The following is a 19,142-nucleotide window of genomic DNA, read 5'->3' as shown; positions in this document are numbered from 1 at the left end:
GAGGGTAGATCACATGAGGTCAGGAGTTTGAAACCAGCTTGGCCAACATGACGAAACCCCATCTCCACTAAAATACAAAAATTAGCCGGGTGTTGTGGTATGCCTGTAGTCCCAGCTACTCAGGAGGCTGAGGCAGGAGAATCACTTGAACCTGTGAGGCAGAGGTTGCAGTGAGATGAGATGGTGCTGCTGCACTCCAGTCTGGGTGACAGAGCAAGACTCTGTCTCAAAAAAAAAAAGAAAAAACATAGGGGCCTGAAAAAAATCCCCAGCTTTGGAAATTCTGTTTTTTGTTTTTTTTTTTTAATATAATTAAGTACAAGTAATTTTTGATTATTTATTTGCTCTCTGATGGAAACTAGACTTAGTAAATATCTCTATAAAAGTATTCTATAAATGTACAAATCGTGTGCATTTAAAAATATTTGGAAGGGGGTTTTAGACAAAGATGGACTGGTTACATCGCCTTAGTAATGAAGCATCTTTGTTTCACTAATTTCTTTAGGTGGAGACATACATCCCCTTGAAAATTTGAGAGACTCAATAAAATCTGTAGAGCCAGAGGCAAGGCTACGCTGGGCATTCAAATGTCTTACTACTAAATAGAAGAGATTTATTGCATTGTAAATGGAATGGAAGACCTTCTCAGTTCTCATGTTTTTTTTTCCATGTTAAAATTAATTCCTTCTGTTTTACTGAATACAACCTGTCTTTTGAGTCTCGTGAACCATTTTTGGCGTTTCTTCTTTAGTTATAAAGAATCTTCCTGTAGCTTCTGTTGACATGACTACCAAATCTTCACTCTGGAGCAGCTTAGTTCATGTGAGAACTGCCCTTCGCTGAATGAAGTTCATTGTTCAGAGCACCTTTGTTTTGCTGCTGAGGTGTTTTTCCTACCTTGGTTTGGTATTTCCTTCTCTTTAGATGCCTCTGTTTCAGAGCTGTCTTTCCAAGCCTTCAGGGACTTGTGGATCCCTTTTTTGGCAACAACAGGAGAGAGGGAGGGAAGGTGACTTGTAGATCTTAAATGATGTTCATCTGATCATTTAACTTAACCAAATCTCCTTTAATTAAATAAATAGTCTTCTATTAAGTGCTCTCTATGTTCCTTGCAGCATGCTATGTTACATCAGTTGTCTATTTTAATCCTCATAACTCTATCCAATAGATGTTATTATTCTTTTTTTCAATGAAGGAAGTAAGCAAACTGTCAGAAATAACCCACTACTTAATAATAGCAGAACCAGACTTTGAAGTCTGGTCTGTCTGAGCCCTTGTACTTAGTGGTTCTTTAGAAATTGATTTAAAATTATTACTTGAAATCTCTACCATGCTGTATAGGATATAGTGTCTCTTTGGATGTATTAGCTTGCTTTCAGAATTCTTTTAGTTGCCCTGGAAACCAGAGAAACTGGTTTTTCATCTTCTAAAGATAAAAATGAAGCTAGATCTTGGTCACTTAAACATATTATCATGATTACTTGTTAGTTAAAGGAGATTGGAAGCTAAACATGCAAGATTGCTTTCAGTTATTTTCTACAGTTTTGCATTGATGATTATGCACCACTGATGAATATGTACTGTATCACCAGGTCTCCATATAAAGAGGGAAGAATAATTTCATTGACAAAAATTTTCATTTTAAAAACAAAGTCAAATGGTTAATGTGGGTCTTTCCCACCTCTACTTTTACTTCATAGTTTCACACTCATTTCTGCATATTTATCATGGCACTTTGACCTCAACAGCTGCTTTGCTTTTGTTTAAAGTGAAGTGATTCCTGGTATCCTTCATGAGGTCAGGGAACCTTGTAGGGCTCCATATCTGTCCATATGTTCATCTGGTCTTTGTAATTCACTGTGTCATGATTGTAGTTAAGTAATGGCCTGAGGTCAGGTGGCTCGGTCAGGACAGCTGGTAATTAAGTCGCATACTCCTCGTTGGTGTGGGAGATAAAAAGCCTGACCCCATGAAGAAGGCCATCTGTTTTGTGCTTCATTGCCTCAGATGCTTATACTTGATTTTATTTGCATTGATTTTTTGCTTAGGTCTTCCCTAAGTGATTCGAGCTGGCAAGTCTGGTATGTTAATATCTCAAAAGAATTAAAGATCAACTTAAAGTTGATCTGATTCTTACTTGTAGGTTTGGGGGAATTAGTAAGAATAATATTATCATATGCTTCATAATTCAGAGTCCTATTTTTAGCTCTACAAATTCCACATTAAACAAGCATTAGGTTATTATGACCAGAAACTACAGTGTAGGTGGTTCAATTTGGCATGCAGAGTCTTTGGTAGGTTTTATTATAAGGATGAAGTCTAGGTACTGAATGCCAATAAACTCTATAGCTAACGAACATTTTTACAGTCTTAACTCCTCCCCTCCCACTTTAATATCTTAATTACCCAGCTTTTCCAGTGTGAAAAGTTAAACTCTGGAACTAACTTTTGAAGGGCTAATCCTGCTGTCTTGCATCCTCACTGATTTTTGTCAAGGAGGTATTGGTGAATTTAGATTGTTCTGCTTCAAAATAGCTTTGCCTCTGGCTTTTAAGTGTCATCACACTTTCCCAAATTATCCTGGTTGTTAACATTTAGAAAAATAACCAGACATATGTTGTAATCATCCTCTTTATAAAAAAAGGATGTCACCTCCTCCCAGTGGCACCAGTTTTGGCAATGGTAGAGGTTCATGAAGAGCTGAGAAGTTAAAGATTCTGTGTGTGGTTCCTGTGTGAATTAGTTACATCTGGCACTGGGGCCATAGCACACAGCTGTCAGGGAATGGTGGCCCAAGAGGTGAGGGAATGAGACTGCAGCCCGAGCTGCTGCATGTGGTTATGGAGGCCATAATTAGGAATGGAGCCCAATTATTCAATGACACTTTTTTTTATAGTGACGGGGTCTCCATGTTAGTCAGGCTGGTCTCAAACTCCTGACCTCAGGTGATCCACCCACCTCTGCCTCCCAAAGTGCTGGGATTACAGGTGTGAGTCGTCCTGCCCAGTCAGTGACACTTGCTAAAGCACAGTGCAGAAGGCTTTATTCAGGACTATCACAATAGGCATGGGGGCCTGGTGCAGTGGCTCACGCCTGTAATCCCAGGCATGGGCGGCCAAGGCAGGCAGTTCACTTGAGGTCAGGAGTTCAAGACCAGTCTGGCCAACATGATGAAACCCCGTCTCTACTAAAAATCCAAAAATTAGCCGGGCATGGTGGCATACACCTGTAATCCCAGCTACTTGGGAGGCTGAGGCAGGAGAATCACTTGAACCCAGGAGACAAGGGTTGTAGTGAGCCGAGATCGCACCACATTCCAGCCTGGGCGACAGAGCAAGACTCCATCTCAAAAACAAAAAACAATAGGCATAGGAACCACTGCAGTGGGATTTTGCAGTACTGGAGAGAGATCAGGCTCACCTCCAAATATATTATGGGCAAGTGGGAATTTATAGCCAAAGAGGAGCGAAGTGGGAGTTAGTGGATGGAAAATTACTAAGAAGAAACTTCAGGAGTAAGGGAGATTCTGGCTAAACCAACTTAACAGGATTCTTGCAGAAGACAGACCAGCCAGGGCCATCATACATCGCCTGGGCAATGGTAGAGGATGAGGAACCCAAACAATATCAAGGGTAGGAGGTTCTTGCTAAAACTGGATTTTATAAGAAAGTGCACAGATGGACCTAAGAAAAGATTCAGGAACCTGACTAGTACAGAATATTTGTCGAGTACTTTCTTTAAATATGTAATTCTCTAGCTGTACACAATGGCTTGCACCTGTAATCCCAGCACTTTGGGTGGCTGAGACAGGCAGATCACTTAAGGCCAGGAGTTTGAAACCAGTCTAGCCAACATGGTGAAACCCTGTCTCTGCTAAAAATACAAAAAATTAGCCAAATGCATACACCTGTAATCCCAGCTACTGGGAAGGCCAAGGCAAGAGAATGGCTTGAACCCAGGAATAGGAGCTCGCAGTGAACTGAGATCTCACCACTACACTCTAGCCTGGACGTGACAGAGTGAGCAAGACTCTGTCTCAAAAAAAAAAAAAGATAAAAAATTCTGGGCATGGTGGCTGACGCCTGTAATCCCAGCATTTTGGGAGGCTGAGGCAGGTAGATCACCTGAGGTCAGGAGTTCGAGACCAGGCTGGTCAACATGGTGAAACCCCCATCTCTACTAAAAATACAAAAATTAGCCAGGCATGGTGGTGGGTGCCTGTAATCCCAGCTACTCAGAAAGCTGAGGCAGGAGAATTGTTTGAACCCGGGAAGCAGAGGTTGCAGTGAGCCGAGATTGCGCCACTGCACTCCAACCAGGGCAACAGGAACGAAACTCCATCTCAAAAAAAAAAAAAAGTAGGTCCGGCGTAGTGGCAAGCGCCTATAATCGCAGCACTTTGGGAGGCCAAAGCAGGAGGATCACCTGAGGTCGGGAGTTTGAGACCAACCTGATCAACATGGAGAAACCTTGCCTCTACTAAAAATACAAAATTAGCCAGGCATGGTGGCACATGCCTGTAATTCCAGCTACTTGGGAGGCTGAGGAAGGAGAATTGCTTGAACCTGGGAGGTGGAGGTTGCAGTAAGCCGAGATCATGCCATTGCACTCCAGCCTAGGCAACGAGACCAAAACTCTGTCTCAAAAAAAAAAAAAAGAACCCTCTAGGTTTCATGGATATGTACTCTAAATTCTTATACTGTTTATTAAGTGTACTTTTGCTATTTTAATTATTAAATTTCTATTTTATTCTGACATACTACTTATAATTTAAAAGACAACATCGTGGGCCATCAGTTCATTCTGAGCTGCCTAAAAACATACAGTAGTACTGGGAAAAGCAAAGTTTTGCCTGGTGTGTGACAAGGGCATCCATTTAGACACAGCCGTCCCACTGGTCAGCTCAGTTTGAATTTGGATGCTCTCTGTTAAATGTGTCTTAAATAAACAAGTTTCCTTTTTGGCAATGGTGGCAGACATATGGAATGCAGGGTCTGGTAAAAGCTGTGTCAAACTGGGTCCTTAAGTTACTTAGCAGCTAACATCTACTGTCACTGTCATGGCGGAGGAAATACCTTCCAACTGGGAAACAAGAGTTATCCTGCTGCCAGGAGACAAATATAGTCATCACTTACTCCACCAGAAGAAAGGGGAGTGGTTATCGCTTTGCTGAGCAGGGGTCTCTTGCATCCAAATTATATTAATCACTATATTGGTCAAAACAAAAGCAAAAAGATATTACAGAGAATGTTTTAACTGTTCTGCTTTGAATACATTATTCATGACGTGTAAATGTATTCTGTAGCCTTCCCTAATAGCAGACAATCTAATGATTTTCAAGTGTTAAGTGGCTCTATTTTTTCTTAGTAGATGTGAGTGCTGATTGAAGCAAGCTGTTGGGAGGTGAAATTTGGCTGATATCCGTTTGGTTTCTGGAGATGTTCTGTGTGGCTTTCTGGATTGGAGCTTATAATACTATGAGAATTAAATATTCTTATTTTATATGATACTAATTAGCTATACAAGTTAGTCCTTTAGTTACTGGTGTGAGTAGTTGGCTCCTTTGGGCTAATGTGACTGTTGGATCAGTAAACTTAGTGGCAGATACTGAGTCCTAAGTGAAGGGTTTTTTAGCATTGATAAGCATAAGAGGATTGGACTTCTTTAAAATTGCCATAGTTTAGGAAAATAATCCTTTCATATACTTGTTATCTGTGAGTTTTTTTTGTTGCCCAGAGTATTAAAAAAAACCCTCATGGTTAATATATATATGTATGTTAGGGGCAGGTGTTGAAAGGATCATTGGAAAGAACAGCGTCTTTTTTTGCTGATTTCATTTACAAATGTAAATCCCTGAAAGGATTTCAGTAAATCCCTGAAAGGAAAGTGGTTGGAAATAAAGGTAAAGGAAGATAAGGCCTATTAGTCATTTACCCACTTTTGCTTTCAGATTTTAATTAAAACCGCTGTTTCTGAGAAGGAACAAATCTTGGTTTTTGAATACTCAGGACTGTGGAACAGATTTCATTCTGTTTTACTTGTATCTTGAGGTCCACCCTTAGGGGACAATGAAATCTAGGCAAATACTTATCTCCTACCCTACCCTTTCCCTCTGGAGTGATAGGGTGTGGTGATAGTGACCTGTGTTAAAACATGGTATAGATAGTCTAGAGAATAGTAGATGAAAAATAATATGTGAAGGGAAAGATTCTTATTTGTGAAAAGTGTAAACCCTGGTGAATTTATTGAGAGGTTGGCTAGAGGGAGGGGAGAATTTCAGGTCCAGAGTTAAAATGTTTCGTTGATTCTGTGTGGCAAACGCATTGCAAAAAAAGTTTTATATGCAGTATCTAATTTAAGCCTCATAACTATTATACTTATTTAGCAGATGAGGAAAATCAGGTTGGCCCAAGGAAACACAGTAAATAAGGAGCAAGGGCTTGTATCCTAGGATTCTGATTAGCAAGCATGTGCCTGCCAGGCACGGTGGCTCATGCCTATAATCACAGCACTTTGGGAGGCCCTGGTGGGAGGATTGCTTGAGCTCAGGAGTTTGAGACCAGCCTGGGCAACATGGTGAAACCTCATCTCTACAAAACTACAAAAATGAGCCTGACATGGTGGCACGTGCCTGTAATCCCAGTTATTCAGGAAGTTGCAGTGAGCCAAGATTGGGCCACTGTGCTCCATTTTGGACAACAGAGGGAGACCCACAACACGTGCCTCTCTCCACATGCCTCACTTAGGATGCTCCACTTGTTGGGAAATAATGACTGAAAGTGGACGGTGGGACTCTTAAATCCAGAATAAAATTAGCTAAGATTTCCTGGGGACTTTTAAAATAAGTGAATTGTGTTTATATTGATTGTACTGGAATAATTCTAAAGACTATTTAGAATTACATTACTGTTTCCAGACACCCGCTTAGTATAATTGCTAAGTAAAGATATCAAACTAAAAGGTTTAAGAGAAATATCATATAGTATGTTTGAAAATCAGATAATCATCTCAGCCACTATTTTTTATTTTTATTTCCTATCTAGGTGAGTGGGGTAGGTGGAAGGGGGTACTTTGGATTTGTAATTCCTCATGGGAAATACAGCTGTGCAATCTGTATCATTTTAGGGAAGAGAGGGACTGAGGATAAAAGCTTGTTATCAAGTTACATGCGTGTGTATTGTTTTTCCTGCTCTGGACTGTAATAGGATTTCCGGGATGCAGTAGCTCATGCTTCCAGGCAACTTGGGAAACCAGTGATTGAGGACCGGATTCTAAATCAGATCCTATACTACTTGCCTCAGCTGTATGAGCTCAACCGGGATCTTCTGAAGGAACTGGAGGAAAGAATGTTGCACTGGTAAAAATAGACTGTTTTCAGATTTTCCTGGTGTTTCCAATTTTAGATGAAGCCATAGGGCCTCACATGTGACAGAGATATATATTGAGTTGTTTCAATATCTTATCTTTGCAGTTACCCATAGATTGATTTTGTTTTGTTTTGTTTTGTTTTTGAGATGGAGTCTCAGTCTGTTGCCCAGGCTAGAGTGTAGTGGCACGATCTCAGCTTACTGCAACCTTGACCTCCCAGGTTCCAGCATTTCTCCTGCCTCAACCTCCCAAGTAGCTGGGATTACAGGTGCCTGCCACCATGCTCAGCTAATTTTTTGTATTTTTAGTAGAGATGGGGTTTCATTATGTTGGCCAGGCTAGTCTCGAACTCCTGACCTCAGATGATCTGCCTGCCTTGGCCTCCCAAAATACTGGGATTACAACCTTGAGCCACCATGCCTCACCAGATTGATTATTTTCAATGGGCCAAAATTCACAACCTTGGCACACCAAGCTCAATACTATTATTTTAAACAAATCTTTGGTAACGCTGACTCAAAAGCAAGATGCAGCCAATTTAAATGTCCATAGGTGAACTTCTGCAATCAAGATTTTTGAGATTGAATGTGGACAGATACTGCATTCACATTGGAAGTTTATGAATATTTCATTTACCTTCTGGAACTACAGGTCATGAAACTCTTTTTCCAGTTAAAGAGGCCATTCACTGAAATAATTTGGAAAGGCAATTTATTTATTTATTTATTTGAGACCGTGTTTTGCTCTTGTTGCTCAGGCTGGAGTACAGTGGTGCAATCTTGGCTCACTCCAACCTCTGCCTCAAGCAATTCTCCTGTCTTGGCCTCCCCAGTAGTACGGATTACAGGCACATGCCACTATGCCTGGCTAATTTTTATATTTTTAGTAGAGATGGGGTTTTATCATATTGGTCAGGCTGGTCTCAAACTCCTGACCTCAGGTGATTCACCTGCCTCAGCCTCCCAAAGAAAGGCAAATTTATATACGTATGATGTCCTTGTAGAAGCTATAAATTTCAAAACAGGAAAAGAATACTGAAAGGTTAGTATTGGAAGCTACTTACACTAGGCTGAAGAAAATAAGTATGCAGAGGCTTTGGTGACTTCTGTGGAAATAATGTAGAAAGATTGGTCTAGGAGGATTGAATTTATTGTTGAAGACCATAGGGAACACAGCATGATTACAATAAGAAAATAGTATCACCTACCTTCATGATAAAATTTCTCTAAGCTTTCTTTGTATATAAACCAGAAAGATACCCTCTGCTTGTTTTGGAAGTATCTTGCCTCTATATGTTGGAAAAATATGGCAGATAAGCAATTAATACTTAGCAGTAGCCTAAGTGTAAAATAACACAGAATTAAGGACTGAGGAATGACTAAAATATAGTCTTTAAAGGTCATGATAGGCCAGGCGGTGGTGGCTCACACCTATAATCTCAGCATTTTGGGAGGCTGAGGTGGGTGGATCACTGAGGTCAGGAGTTCGAGACCAACCTGGTCAATACAGCAAAACCTGGTCTCTACTAAACATACAAAAATTAGCCAGAGATGGTGGTGGGTGCCTGTAATCCCAGTTACTCGGGAGGCTGAACTGGGAGGCAAAGGCTTCAGTGAGCCAAGATTGCACCACTGCACTCTAGCCGGGATGACAGAGCGAGACTCCATCTCAGGAAAAGGAAAAAAAGAAGTAAAATGTAATTACCAAGCATATTCCTGTATATACTTTGTCATTTTCTTCTTAAAAAAAAATTATCTTAAAAATTAATCTGAATTGGCTTAAAAAGATGTATGTATTTGTGGAAGCAAGTGTGATAAGGAGGCTTAAATATATTTTTTGCTTGTACTAAAAGTTTCCAAAAGTTTATAACTGGATGTTCTGTGTTAACATATTAAGCATTCCTGGAAAACAAACTAAATTGATGAAAGGAACACCTAAAACTACAATTATGGGTAAAGCACTTATTACTGACAAAATTTTTGTAATCCTTGGATGAGATCTCTCCTCCCCTTCCCTTCATGGAGTCTCGCTCTGTCACCCAGGCTGGAATGCAGTGGCGCAATGTCAGCTCACTGCAACCTCCACCTCCCGGGTTCAAACGATTCTCATGCCTCAGCCTTTCAATTAGCTGGGATTACAGGTGCCTGCCACCACACCCGGTTGATTTTTGTACTTTTAGTAGAGATGGGGTTCACCATGTTGGCCAGGCTGAACTCCAACTCCTGACCTCAGCTGATTCACTAGCCTCAGCCTCCCAAAGTACTGGGGTTACAAACGTGAGCCACCACACCTGGCCTTTTCTTTTCTAAAAAAATTACTGTCTGGGCATGGGGGCTCATGCCTGTAATCCCAGCTCTTTGGGAGGCTGAGACGGGTGAATCATGAGGTCAGCAGTTTAAGATCAGCTTGGCTAATATGGCGAAACCCTATCTCTACTAAAAATATAAAAATCAACCAGGTGTGGTGGTTCCTGCCTGTAGTCCCAGCTACTCAGGAGGCTGAAGCAGGAGAATCACTTGAACTTGGGAGGCAGAGGTTGTAGTGAGCCGAGATCATGCCACTGGTCTCCAGCCTGGGTGACAGAGCAAGACTCCATCTCAAAAAAAAAATCCTTTTTTTTTTCTTGTTTTAAATTAAAAAAAAAAAAAGGTGGGGGAGCTTATTTGCTTCAGATCCTTTCCTTCTTCTTCTTTTTGAGACAGAGTTTCACTCTCTTGTTTAGGCCAAGAGTTCAGTGGTGTGACCACGGCTTACTGAAGCCTTGACTTCCCAGGGCTCAAGTGATCCTTCCACCTCAGCCACCCAAGTGGCTGGGACTGCAGACATGCCCCACCATGCCCAGCTAATTTTTTGTAGAGACAGGTTGCCTTATATTTCCCTGGCTGGTCTTCAGCTCCTGGGCTCAAGTGATTCTTTCTCTTCGGCCTCCCAAAGTGTTAGGATTATAGGTATGAACCACTGCACGCAGCCTAATTTTCTATTTATTAAAATAGTTTTCTCATAGGGTTCAAGTCAATACATATTCTTTGGTTTAGTTGATTCTGAAATAACATTTTCCATTGGCTTTTCTTTTCTTTTTTCTTTATATTATTATTATTCTTTTAAAGACGGGGTTTCACCATGTTGGTCAGGCTGGTCTTGAACTCCCGACCTCAGGTGATCCGCCCGCCTTGGCCTCCAAAGTGCTTGGATTATAGGCGTGAGCCCTACACCCGGCCTCCATTGGCTTTTAAAAACAATTGATGAAATATTTTATTTTCACATTCAACAAGGTTTGTATGTCTACTGTGTGCTAGTTTGTGCTCTAAGTATGTAGGGGTTATCCCAGTGCACAAAACAGACTTCTTGCTTTCATGGAGCAGACATTTAATAGGGGAAGGACCAGAGAAACAGATATGGAAACTATCAGAAGCAGTTTCTGAGTTGCAGAGACTGAAAATAGGATGCTGTGGTAGCGAATGAAGCTTGGGTGGTCAAGGAAGGCCCTCTGTGAAGGCAGTGTATTTACATTGACATCTGAAAAAAAAGGAGGAGCCAGCCAGAGTTCTATATTTCCAGGCATGTGGAAGCATTAGTGGAAGTCTGCATAGTGCAGATGAACTCCATGTGTCCAAAGAAGATCAAGAAGGCCAGTGTGGTGGGAGAGAAATGGGGAAGAGGAAGAGAAGTGTGACAGGAGTCAGAAAGGGTAGGCCTTTGTATGCCAGGTAAGGAGTTTGTTTTTCTTCTTTTTCTCTTTTTTTGAGACAGTCTCACTCTGTCGCCCAGGCTGGAGTGCAGTGGTGCAATCTCGACTCATTGCAACCTCCACCTACTGGGTTCAAGTGATTCTCCTGCCTCAGCTTCCTGAGTAGCTGGGATTACAGGCGCTTGCCATTACACCCTGCTAATTTTTGTGTTTTTAGTAGAGATGGGCTTTCACTATGTTGGCCAGGCTGGTCTGCAACTTCTGACCTCAAGTGATCTGTGTGCCTCAGCCTCCCAAAGTACTGGGATTATAGGCATGAGCCACCTCCCCGGCCAAGATTTTTTTTTCTTAAATGGAATCTCGCTCTGTTACCCAGGCTGGAATGCAGTGGTGTGATCTTAGCTCACTGCAACCTCTACTTCCTGGATTCAGGCAATTCTCTTGCCTCAGCCTCGCAAGTAGCTGGTACTACAGATGTGAGTCACCTTGCCAGGCTATTTTTGTATTTTCAGTAGAGAGTCGGTTTTACCACGTTGACCAGGCTAGTCTTAAACTCCTAATCTCAGGTGATCCACCTGCCTCAGCCTCCCAAAGTGCTGGGATTACAGGTGTGAGCTGCTACGCCTGGCCCAGGAGTTTGTTTTCATCCTATATGTAATGTAGGGCCACTGTAAGTCACATGGTATGACAAATTTTTTTTTTTTTTTTTTAAGACGGGGGTCTCACCATGTTGGTCAGGCTCGTCTTGAACTCCCGACCTCAGGTGATCCGCCTACCTTGGCCTCCAAAGTGCTTGGATTACTGGCGTGAGCCACCACGCCCAACCGACAAATATTTTTTTAAACTCTCTCGTTGTGCTGAAGAATGGTTTGGAGAGAGCAAGAATGGAAGCAGGGAGACCAGTGAGAGTCTAGGCAGTGATGGTGGCAGTGGACATGGTGAAGAGTAGGCATTTTGAGATATGTCTTATAAGAAGAGAAAAAAAAAGATAAGTTGATGCCTTCGATTTGGATTCTGCTTATCATTGGATATGTTAATCACTCTCTCTTTATATTTGTGTATATCTCTTCTCTATTCGTAGGACTGAACAACAAAGAATTGCTGATATCTTTGTAAAAAAGGGACCATATCTAAAAATGTATTCCACCTACATCAAAGAATTTGATAAGAATATAGCCTTGTTGGATGAACAGTGCAAGAAAAATCCAGGTTTTGCTGCTGTTGTTAGAGAATTTGAGGTATTTGCTACCATCTAATGTTGAACACTTCTCTTTGTTTTTGTTGTGAAGCTTTAATAATAAGTTACAGTCATTGAAAACAAAGCTTTCAAACAAAAAGATGTTAAAATATAATCCCTTCAAAATCAAAGAAGGAATTGAACAATTTAAATGGTGAGAACTCAAGAAGTATACATGACTTAATTTTGAAAATCTGTTATTGCACATGGGAATATTTTGACTTGGAAAGAATTTTTTTAAGGGAGGATGGGAAGGAGGTGGGGAAAGAGGAGCTTAAGAATTTTTTTTTTTTTTTTGAGACAGAGTCTTGCTCTGTGGCCCCAGCTGGAGTACAATGGCGCAATCTCGGCTCATTGCAACCTCCGTCTCCAAGGTTCAAGCAATTCTTCTGCCTTGGCCTCCTGAATAGCTAGGATTACAGGCATGCACCACCACACCTGGCTAACTTGTTGTATTTTCAGTAGAGTTGGGGTTTCACCATGTTGGCCAGTCTGGTCTTGAATTTCTGACCTCAGGTGGTCCACCCTCCTTGGCCTCCAAAGTGATGAGCCACTCCACCAGAAAGAATATTCTGATTGGACTTTTAAACTATGGTAAAATACATATAGCATAAATTTACCATTTTAACCATTTTTAAGTGTACAGTTCAGTAGTGTTAAGTACATTGACATTCTTGTGCAACCAGATCTCTAGAACTTTTCATCTTGCAAAACTGAAACTGTAGGCATTAAACATTAACTCTCCATTCTCTCTTCCCTCCCAGCCCTTGGCAACCACCCTACTTTCTGACTCAATGAATTTGATTACTCTAAGGAATATTTCTTAACTTTAATTTAACTTTTTTCTTTTATCCTAACAACTAACTTACAATGATGGATGGCAAATAGAATTTATGTTTCCCTTCAGATGAATAAATAACATGAGTTTGGTGCCAAAGTTAAGAAAAAGTGATAACCTGTTTAGAGCATGTGTCAGCCAAAGCTTTTACTTTTGACTCAGAGTTGTGAGGGTGGAACCCTGATTTAATTGGGGATAAAATCACAAATCCATTCTATCAATTTGGAATGAAATTTGGGTACTATGTTTTAGTATTTATTTCTCTGTTTTGAAACTTAAAAAAGATCACTGAATTCCAGCCACACAAAACTAGAAATGAAAAGTTTTTTGTTTTTGTTTCTTTGTTTTTGTTTTTGGTTTTGGTTTTTTTTTGAGATGGAGTCTGGCTCTGTCACCCATGTTGGAGTGCAGTGGCACGATCTCGGCTCACTGCAACCTCCACCTCCTGGGTTCAAGCGATTCATCTGCCTCAGCCTCCCCAGTAGCTGTGATTACAGGCACTCACCACCATGCCCAGCTAATTTTTGTATTTTTAGTAGAGACAAGATTTCACTTTGTTGGGCAGACTGGTCTCAAACTCCTGACCTCTTGATCCACCTGCCTCGGCCTCCCAAAGTGCTGGGATTATAAGCGTAAGCCACCACATCCAGCCAAAATGAAAAGTTTTAAAAACATTATGATATCGCTGATTTCTGATTTGGGCAATAGATAAATAATTAAACTTTAAAGTCACCTGTAATCTTCTTTTCCTCTCCTCTGTTGTCTTTATGCTATCAGAAAACAAAGTATGATATAATTGTGGCAACTGATGATTGACCCAGGTTTTGGTAACAGTCTAGTGAGTTATTGTATTACCTTATTAACAAAAGAAGAAAAAAGAAACAGGGAACCATGCCGGGTGTGGTGGCTCACACCCATAATCCCAGTACTTTGGGAGGCTAAGGCATAGGAATCACTTGAGGTCATGAGTTTGAGACCAGCCTGACCAACATGGAGAAACCCCGGTTCTACTAAAAATACAAAATTATCCAGGCTTGGTGGCACATGCCTGTAATCCCAGCTATGAGGAGGCTGAGGCAGGAGAACCACTGAAACCCAGAAGGCGGAGGTTGCAGTGAGCCGAGATCATACCATTGCACTCCAGCCTAGGAACAAGAGCAAATCTCTGTCTCCAAAAAGAAAAGAAAACAGGAAGTCATAAGGCCAGGATAATTAGCAATCTGGATTAATGATGCTTAAATGAAAGATACTTTTTTAACATGCATGATCATTATAATTTAATAATCACTTTGTGTACCAGACAGTGGTTAGAAAATGATAAAAGTCTGAGCAAATCTGAAAAAACTTCCCCACCAACTTGGGGTATGTTAGAAGCGTGACTTTTTTTGTAGTTCTTAGGATGCAGGGACATTTTTACTTGGCCTTTTTGATGCCACCTCACAGTAAACTCTTAGGTTGGAGAATGAGGGTGAGGCTCAGGAATGTGCTGACATAGATGTCGGTTGTACATTCTAAGGAAGAGAGGTTTCAAGGGATAACCAAATGTCTTTATAGTCAAGCCAAAATGTGGTTCCACAATCAGATGCTCCTATAAAAACTGTGATTTGGGGGCTTTTTATAAGGCCATGCATCTGCAAAAGATATTTACATTCTTCAGGCTTCTTAAAGAAGGGATACTTAGCAAGGCTGCTTTTCAGGTTATCTTTACTTTCTACAGTTCTCCCCACCACCACCATTATTTTCACTATATTGACTGCAAGGCTCTGATTATTATTTGAATCCAATTCCTGGCAGTTGTATTTCCACTGCCTTATTTTGGGGGCCATGCAGTTCCTTCTTGGTCCATTGGGATTTGTTTGTATTTATTAGTACAAGTGGGAGCTGCTGGGTAGGGTGGGCTCTAACTAGCTTAGGACACAGACCGTGGCTACCATGCTCTTTAAGAGGGCTGTGAACAAGTTTTCCCTAGGAGCAAGTGATTTCAGGGACTGCCTACAGGAAAGGGTGGGGCTTGGTGGTGAATCTGGCTGGGATTTACTCTCAGTGTATGTAACAGCTGTACCTTAAAATGAAAGGGAGCCTCTCCAAATCACTTTCTAGATTGCTTGGTGTTGAAAGTTTAGCTTCCCGAGCGCTTGAATCTGGGTCCCTTGCTTCTTAGAAAACACTTGTGCTTATTTTGGATGCCTTCTCCTTTCAGATGAGCCCTCGCTGTGCTAATCTGGCCCTCAAGCACTACCTGCTCAAGCCGGTTCAGAGGATCCCCCAGTACAGGCTGTTGCTGACAGGTGGGCTTCTCCAGCATTTTGCCAAGATATTTACATTCTTCAGGCTTCTTAAAGAAGGGATACTTAGCAAGGCTGCTTTTCAGGTTATCTTTACTTTCTACAGTTCTCCCCGCCACCACCATTATTTTCACTATATTGACTGCAAGGCTCTGATTATTTGAATCCAATTCCTGGCAGTTGTATTTCCACTGCCTTATTTTGGGGGCCATGCATTTCCTTCTTGGTCCATTGGGATTTGTTTGTATTTATCAGTACAAGTGGGAGCTGCTGGGTAGGGTGGGCTCTAACTAGCTTAGGACACAGACCGTGGCTGCCATGCTCTTTAAGAGGGCTGTGAACAAGTTTTCCCTAGGAGCAACCATCCAGTTGGTTTACCCATCATCCAACTCTTCTTGCCTTTATGAAACTTTGCCTTACCTGAGCCAGGCGTGGTGGCTCACCCCTATAATCCTAGCACTTTGGGAGGCTGAGGTGAGTGGATCACCTGAGGTCAGGAGTTCAAGACCAGCCTGGCCATCATGGTAAAACCCCATCTTTAAAAAAAAAAAAGAAATTCTGCCTTTCCTAAGAGTGCCTCTCTTTGTATATCACCCCAGTCACCACATTGCCTGTTATGTGGATTTGTAGATTATTTGTGTACTTCACATATTTATTGCCTGAATGGAACTGCTTTTGGTTCTTTGATCATCCATCCATGTGTGCATTTTCACCTCTGGGCATTCATACATGTAGTTACTTTTTATTCAGAACATCTTTCAGCATCCCAAGCCCATACCCCCACATCATTTTATCTAATATTATTAATTCCAAGAAGGTACTTTCCCCAACCACTCAAGAATGGAGTTTAGAAGGTCACTCCCACATATTTATGTAGCACTATCATGGCCCTAGTTACTTGTCTAAGAAGGTTGTTATAAGGTTTGATTAATGAGATAAATGTGGACCATCCTTAGGATAGTACCGTAGCTGAGTGCTGTGGTCATGCCTAGAGTCCCAGCTACTGGAGAGGCTGAGGGAGGAGGATCTCTGAGCCCCAGGAGTTTGAGACTAACTTGGGCAACATAGTAAGACCCGAGACCCCTATCTTACACAACAACAAAAAACAAAAAACACCAAGAATAATGCTTTAATTACAACAAGTTCTACCTAAGTATTAACTTATACTATTATTAGTAATAGTAGCATTCTTATCCTTATCCTGATTATTTCCTTGTCATGATTATAGTCTATCCTCTTCTAGATTGTAAGTTTCAAGATTATAGAGCTATGTCTGTCTACTAAGGAAAAAAGAAGGAAAGAAAAAAGCAAAAGCACTGTTTGAGTGAAGGAACATACTGTAATCAGGCCTTTATATTCACTGGCTCTTTAAATCCTCACCATAGCCATGCAAATGTCACAATTTTATCTTCACTGATGAGATTACAGGCTTATGGAGATTAAGTGGTTTGGCATCACGAAAAGGCTGGTATAGTCTCAGTACTAAACATAATTATCCAATACCCACTACTAGATTCTCTGGAATATTTGCTGAACTGTATTAGATGTACAGTGACTTAATATGCATATATAATATTAAAATGTATATCAAAATGGACAAGGACATCAAAATGTGGCCACGACCCTAAAGTCAATGTGTTGTAATTTTCTATAAGTAAATTTGGAGGTCCTTGGTTTCTGTTATTCCCCTTAAGAAATTGTTGTCTGCTTTTCTCCTTAACTTTACTCTCTTAAGCCACAAGCTGTATTGGAGGTAATATGTGAATCTTGAAAAACGAGGATTTCTTCATTTCCCTTTAGGCAAAGGATTCAGCACTTCAAAGCTTGCCTACTGACAGGCAAACTGCTCATGAGGGAGACCTACCTCCTAGCCCTAGGACAGGCTGTAGTGCAGTGGCACAATCTTGGTTCAGTGCAACCGTCTCTTGGGTTCAAGCTATTCTCCTGCCTTAGCAGAACAGCCAGGATTACAGGTGTGCACCACCATGCTCAGATAATTTTTATATTTTTAGTAGATAAAGGATTTCGCCATGTTGGCCAGGCTGGTGTTGAACTGCTGACCTTAAGTGATCTGCCCAATCAGCCTTCCAAAGTGCTGGGATTATAGGTGTGAGCCACCACAACCAGCCCTAATTTAGATTTCTAACTATGAATCAGACACTAGACTTCTCCCTGAATGACATAAAGCCAACTGAATAGTTTAAGGATATCCTGTCCATCTGTACTTTCTTTCCTCTGCTTTTGGCAAAGATTTAGAATACACAGGACAACGGGGAAGTACTGATACATGTGTTGTGTTTTTGTTAGATAAGTTCAATGCTCTATCATAAACCAGTTATTGAATCCACAGCTATCAAATGAAGTACTGTTTTCAGTGGCAAAAGACAACTATGGTTTCAAATGGGAGGAGAATGGATTATGAATCTGAAAATTTAATGCAAAGAATAATTTTTACATATTTTATTTCACACACTATAACTGTTCTAAATAGTAAAAAGTCTACATATGCTGAATTTAGGTTTCATGCTATGTTTTTGATTGAGAAAGGATGAAATGACAAAAGCAGGTTTAAAAAATTCTCTTTAATAAAATAGATTTTAACTAGGTGCAGTTAAAATCTAGTTATGCCTATAGCCCAGCAACTCAGGAGGCTCATGGGAGAATTGCTGGAGCCCAGGAGTTCGAGGCTGTAGTGAGCCATGGTCATGCTACTGCACGTCAGCCTGGGTGATAGTGAGAACTCCATCTCTTTAAAAATTTGTTTTATAATACCAATATTATGTGAGCTTGGAGTTATTTTTAGTTTTGAGCTACCTCTTATTTAATTTTAGATTGGAAAATCTTTAACTATTTTAATTAATTAATTTTTTCCCCAGCTTTCCCCCACCACCCCCCCCCCTTTTTTTTTTTTTTTTGAGATGAAATCTTGCTCTGTTGCCCAGGCTGGAGTGCAGTGGCTCAATCTTGGTTCACTGCAACCTCTGCCTCCCAGGTCCAAGCAGTTCTCCTGTCTCAGCCTCCTGAGTAGCTGGAATTATAGGCATGAGTCACCACGCCCAGCTAATTTTTATATTTTTAGTAGAGACCAGGTTTCACCATGTTGGTCAGGCTGGTCTCAAACTCCTGATCATGTGATCTGCCTGCCTCAACCTCCCAAAGTGCTGGAGTTACAGATGTGAGCCACCATACCTGGCCAAGTTTTATATTTTTAGTAGAAACAGGATTTTGTTATGTTGGCCAGCCTGGTCTCCAATTGTTGACCTCAGATGATCTGCCCACCTCATTAGTTAATTGCACAATACTTTATATATAGTAGGTCCTTAATACTGGTGGATTTGTGAAGGGGAAAAAGTGATGAATGACTTGTTCAAGGCCACAAAATCAGGACTAAAATTAAAGAACATAGACTTCGTATTCTTCATCCTATGCCCTTTCTTCCATTGATTAAAATTCATTCCTTCCTCTAAGCCTGACCTGAAGTAAGTCGGAAGTCCATTCTTTTTGTAGCCATCTCTGATTCCTTCAGTTCTTCAACTCCTTGAAGTCAGGAAGTGTGTCTTATATCTATAATTTGGTGCCCTCCAAAATATTTGTGTCAGTTTTAGACGTGTTGAAGCTGTTCAGGAAATAATTTTGGGGCTGGGCACAGTGGCTCACACCTGTAATCCCAGCACTTTGAGAGGTCAAGGCTGGCAGATCACCTGAGGTTGGGAGTCCGAGACTAAC

General features: G+C 41.0%; 1 protein-coding gene across 1 annotated transcript in view; it reads left to right on the top strand.

Moving 5' to 3' along the window:
* Nucleotides 1-19,142, top strand: part of FGD6 (FYVE, RhoGEF and PH domain containing 6) — a 150,696-nt gene that overhangs the window by 66,550 nt on the left and 65,004 nt on the right. Inside the window, exons 6-8 of the mRNA XM_002752868.6 lie at nt 7,206-7,357; nt 12,138-12,294; nt 15,332-15,419. Of these exons, the coding sequence (XP_002752914.4) occupies nt 7,206-7,357; nt 12,138-12,294; nt 15,332-15,419 (397 nt within the window). The remainder of the gene's footprint in view (nt 1-7,205; nt 7,358-12,137; nt 12,295-15,331; nt 15,420-19,142) is intronic.

This window comes from Callithrix jacchus, chromosome 9 (genome assembly GCF_049354715.1).
Source record: "Callithrix jacchus isolate 240 chromosome 9, calJac240_pri, whole genome shotgun sequence".
Classification (NCBI taxonomy): Eukaryota; Metazoa; Chordata; class Mammalia; order Primates; family Cebidae; genus Callithrix; species Callithrix jacchus.
This window is presented reverse-complemented; position numbering and strand designations above follow the sequence as displayed.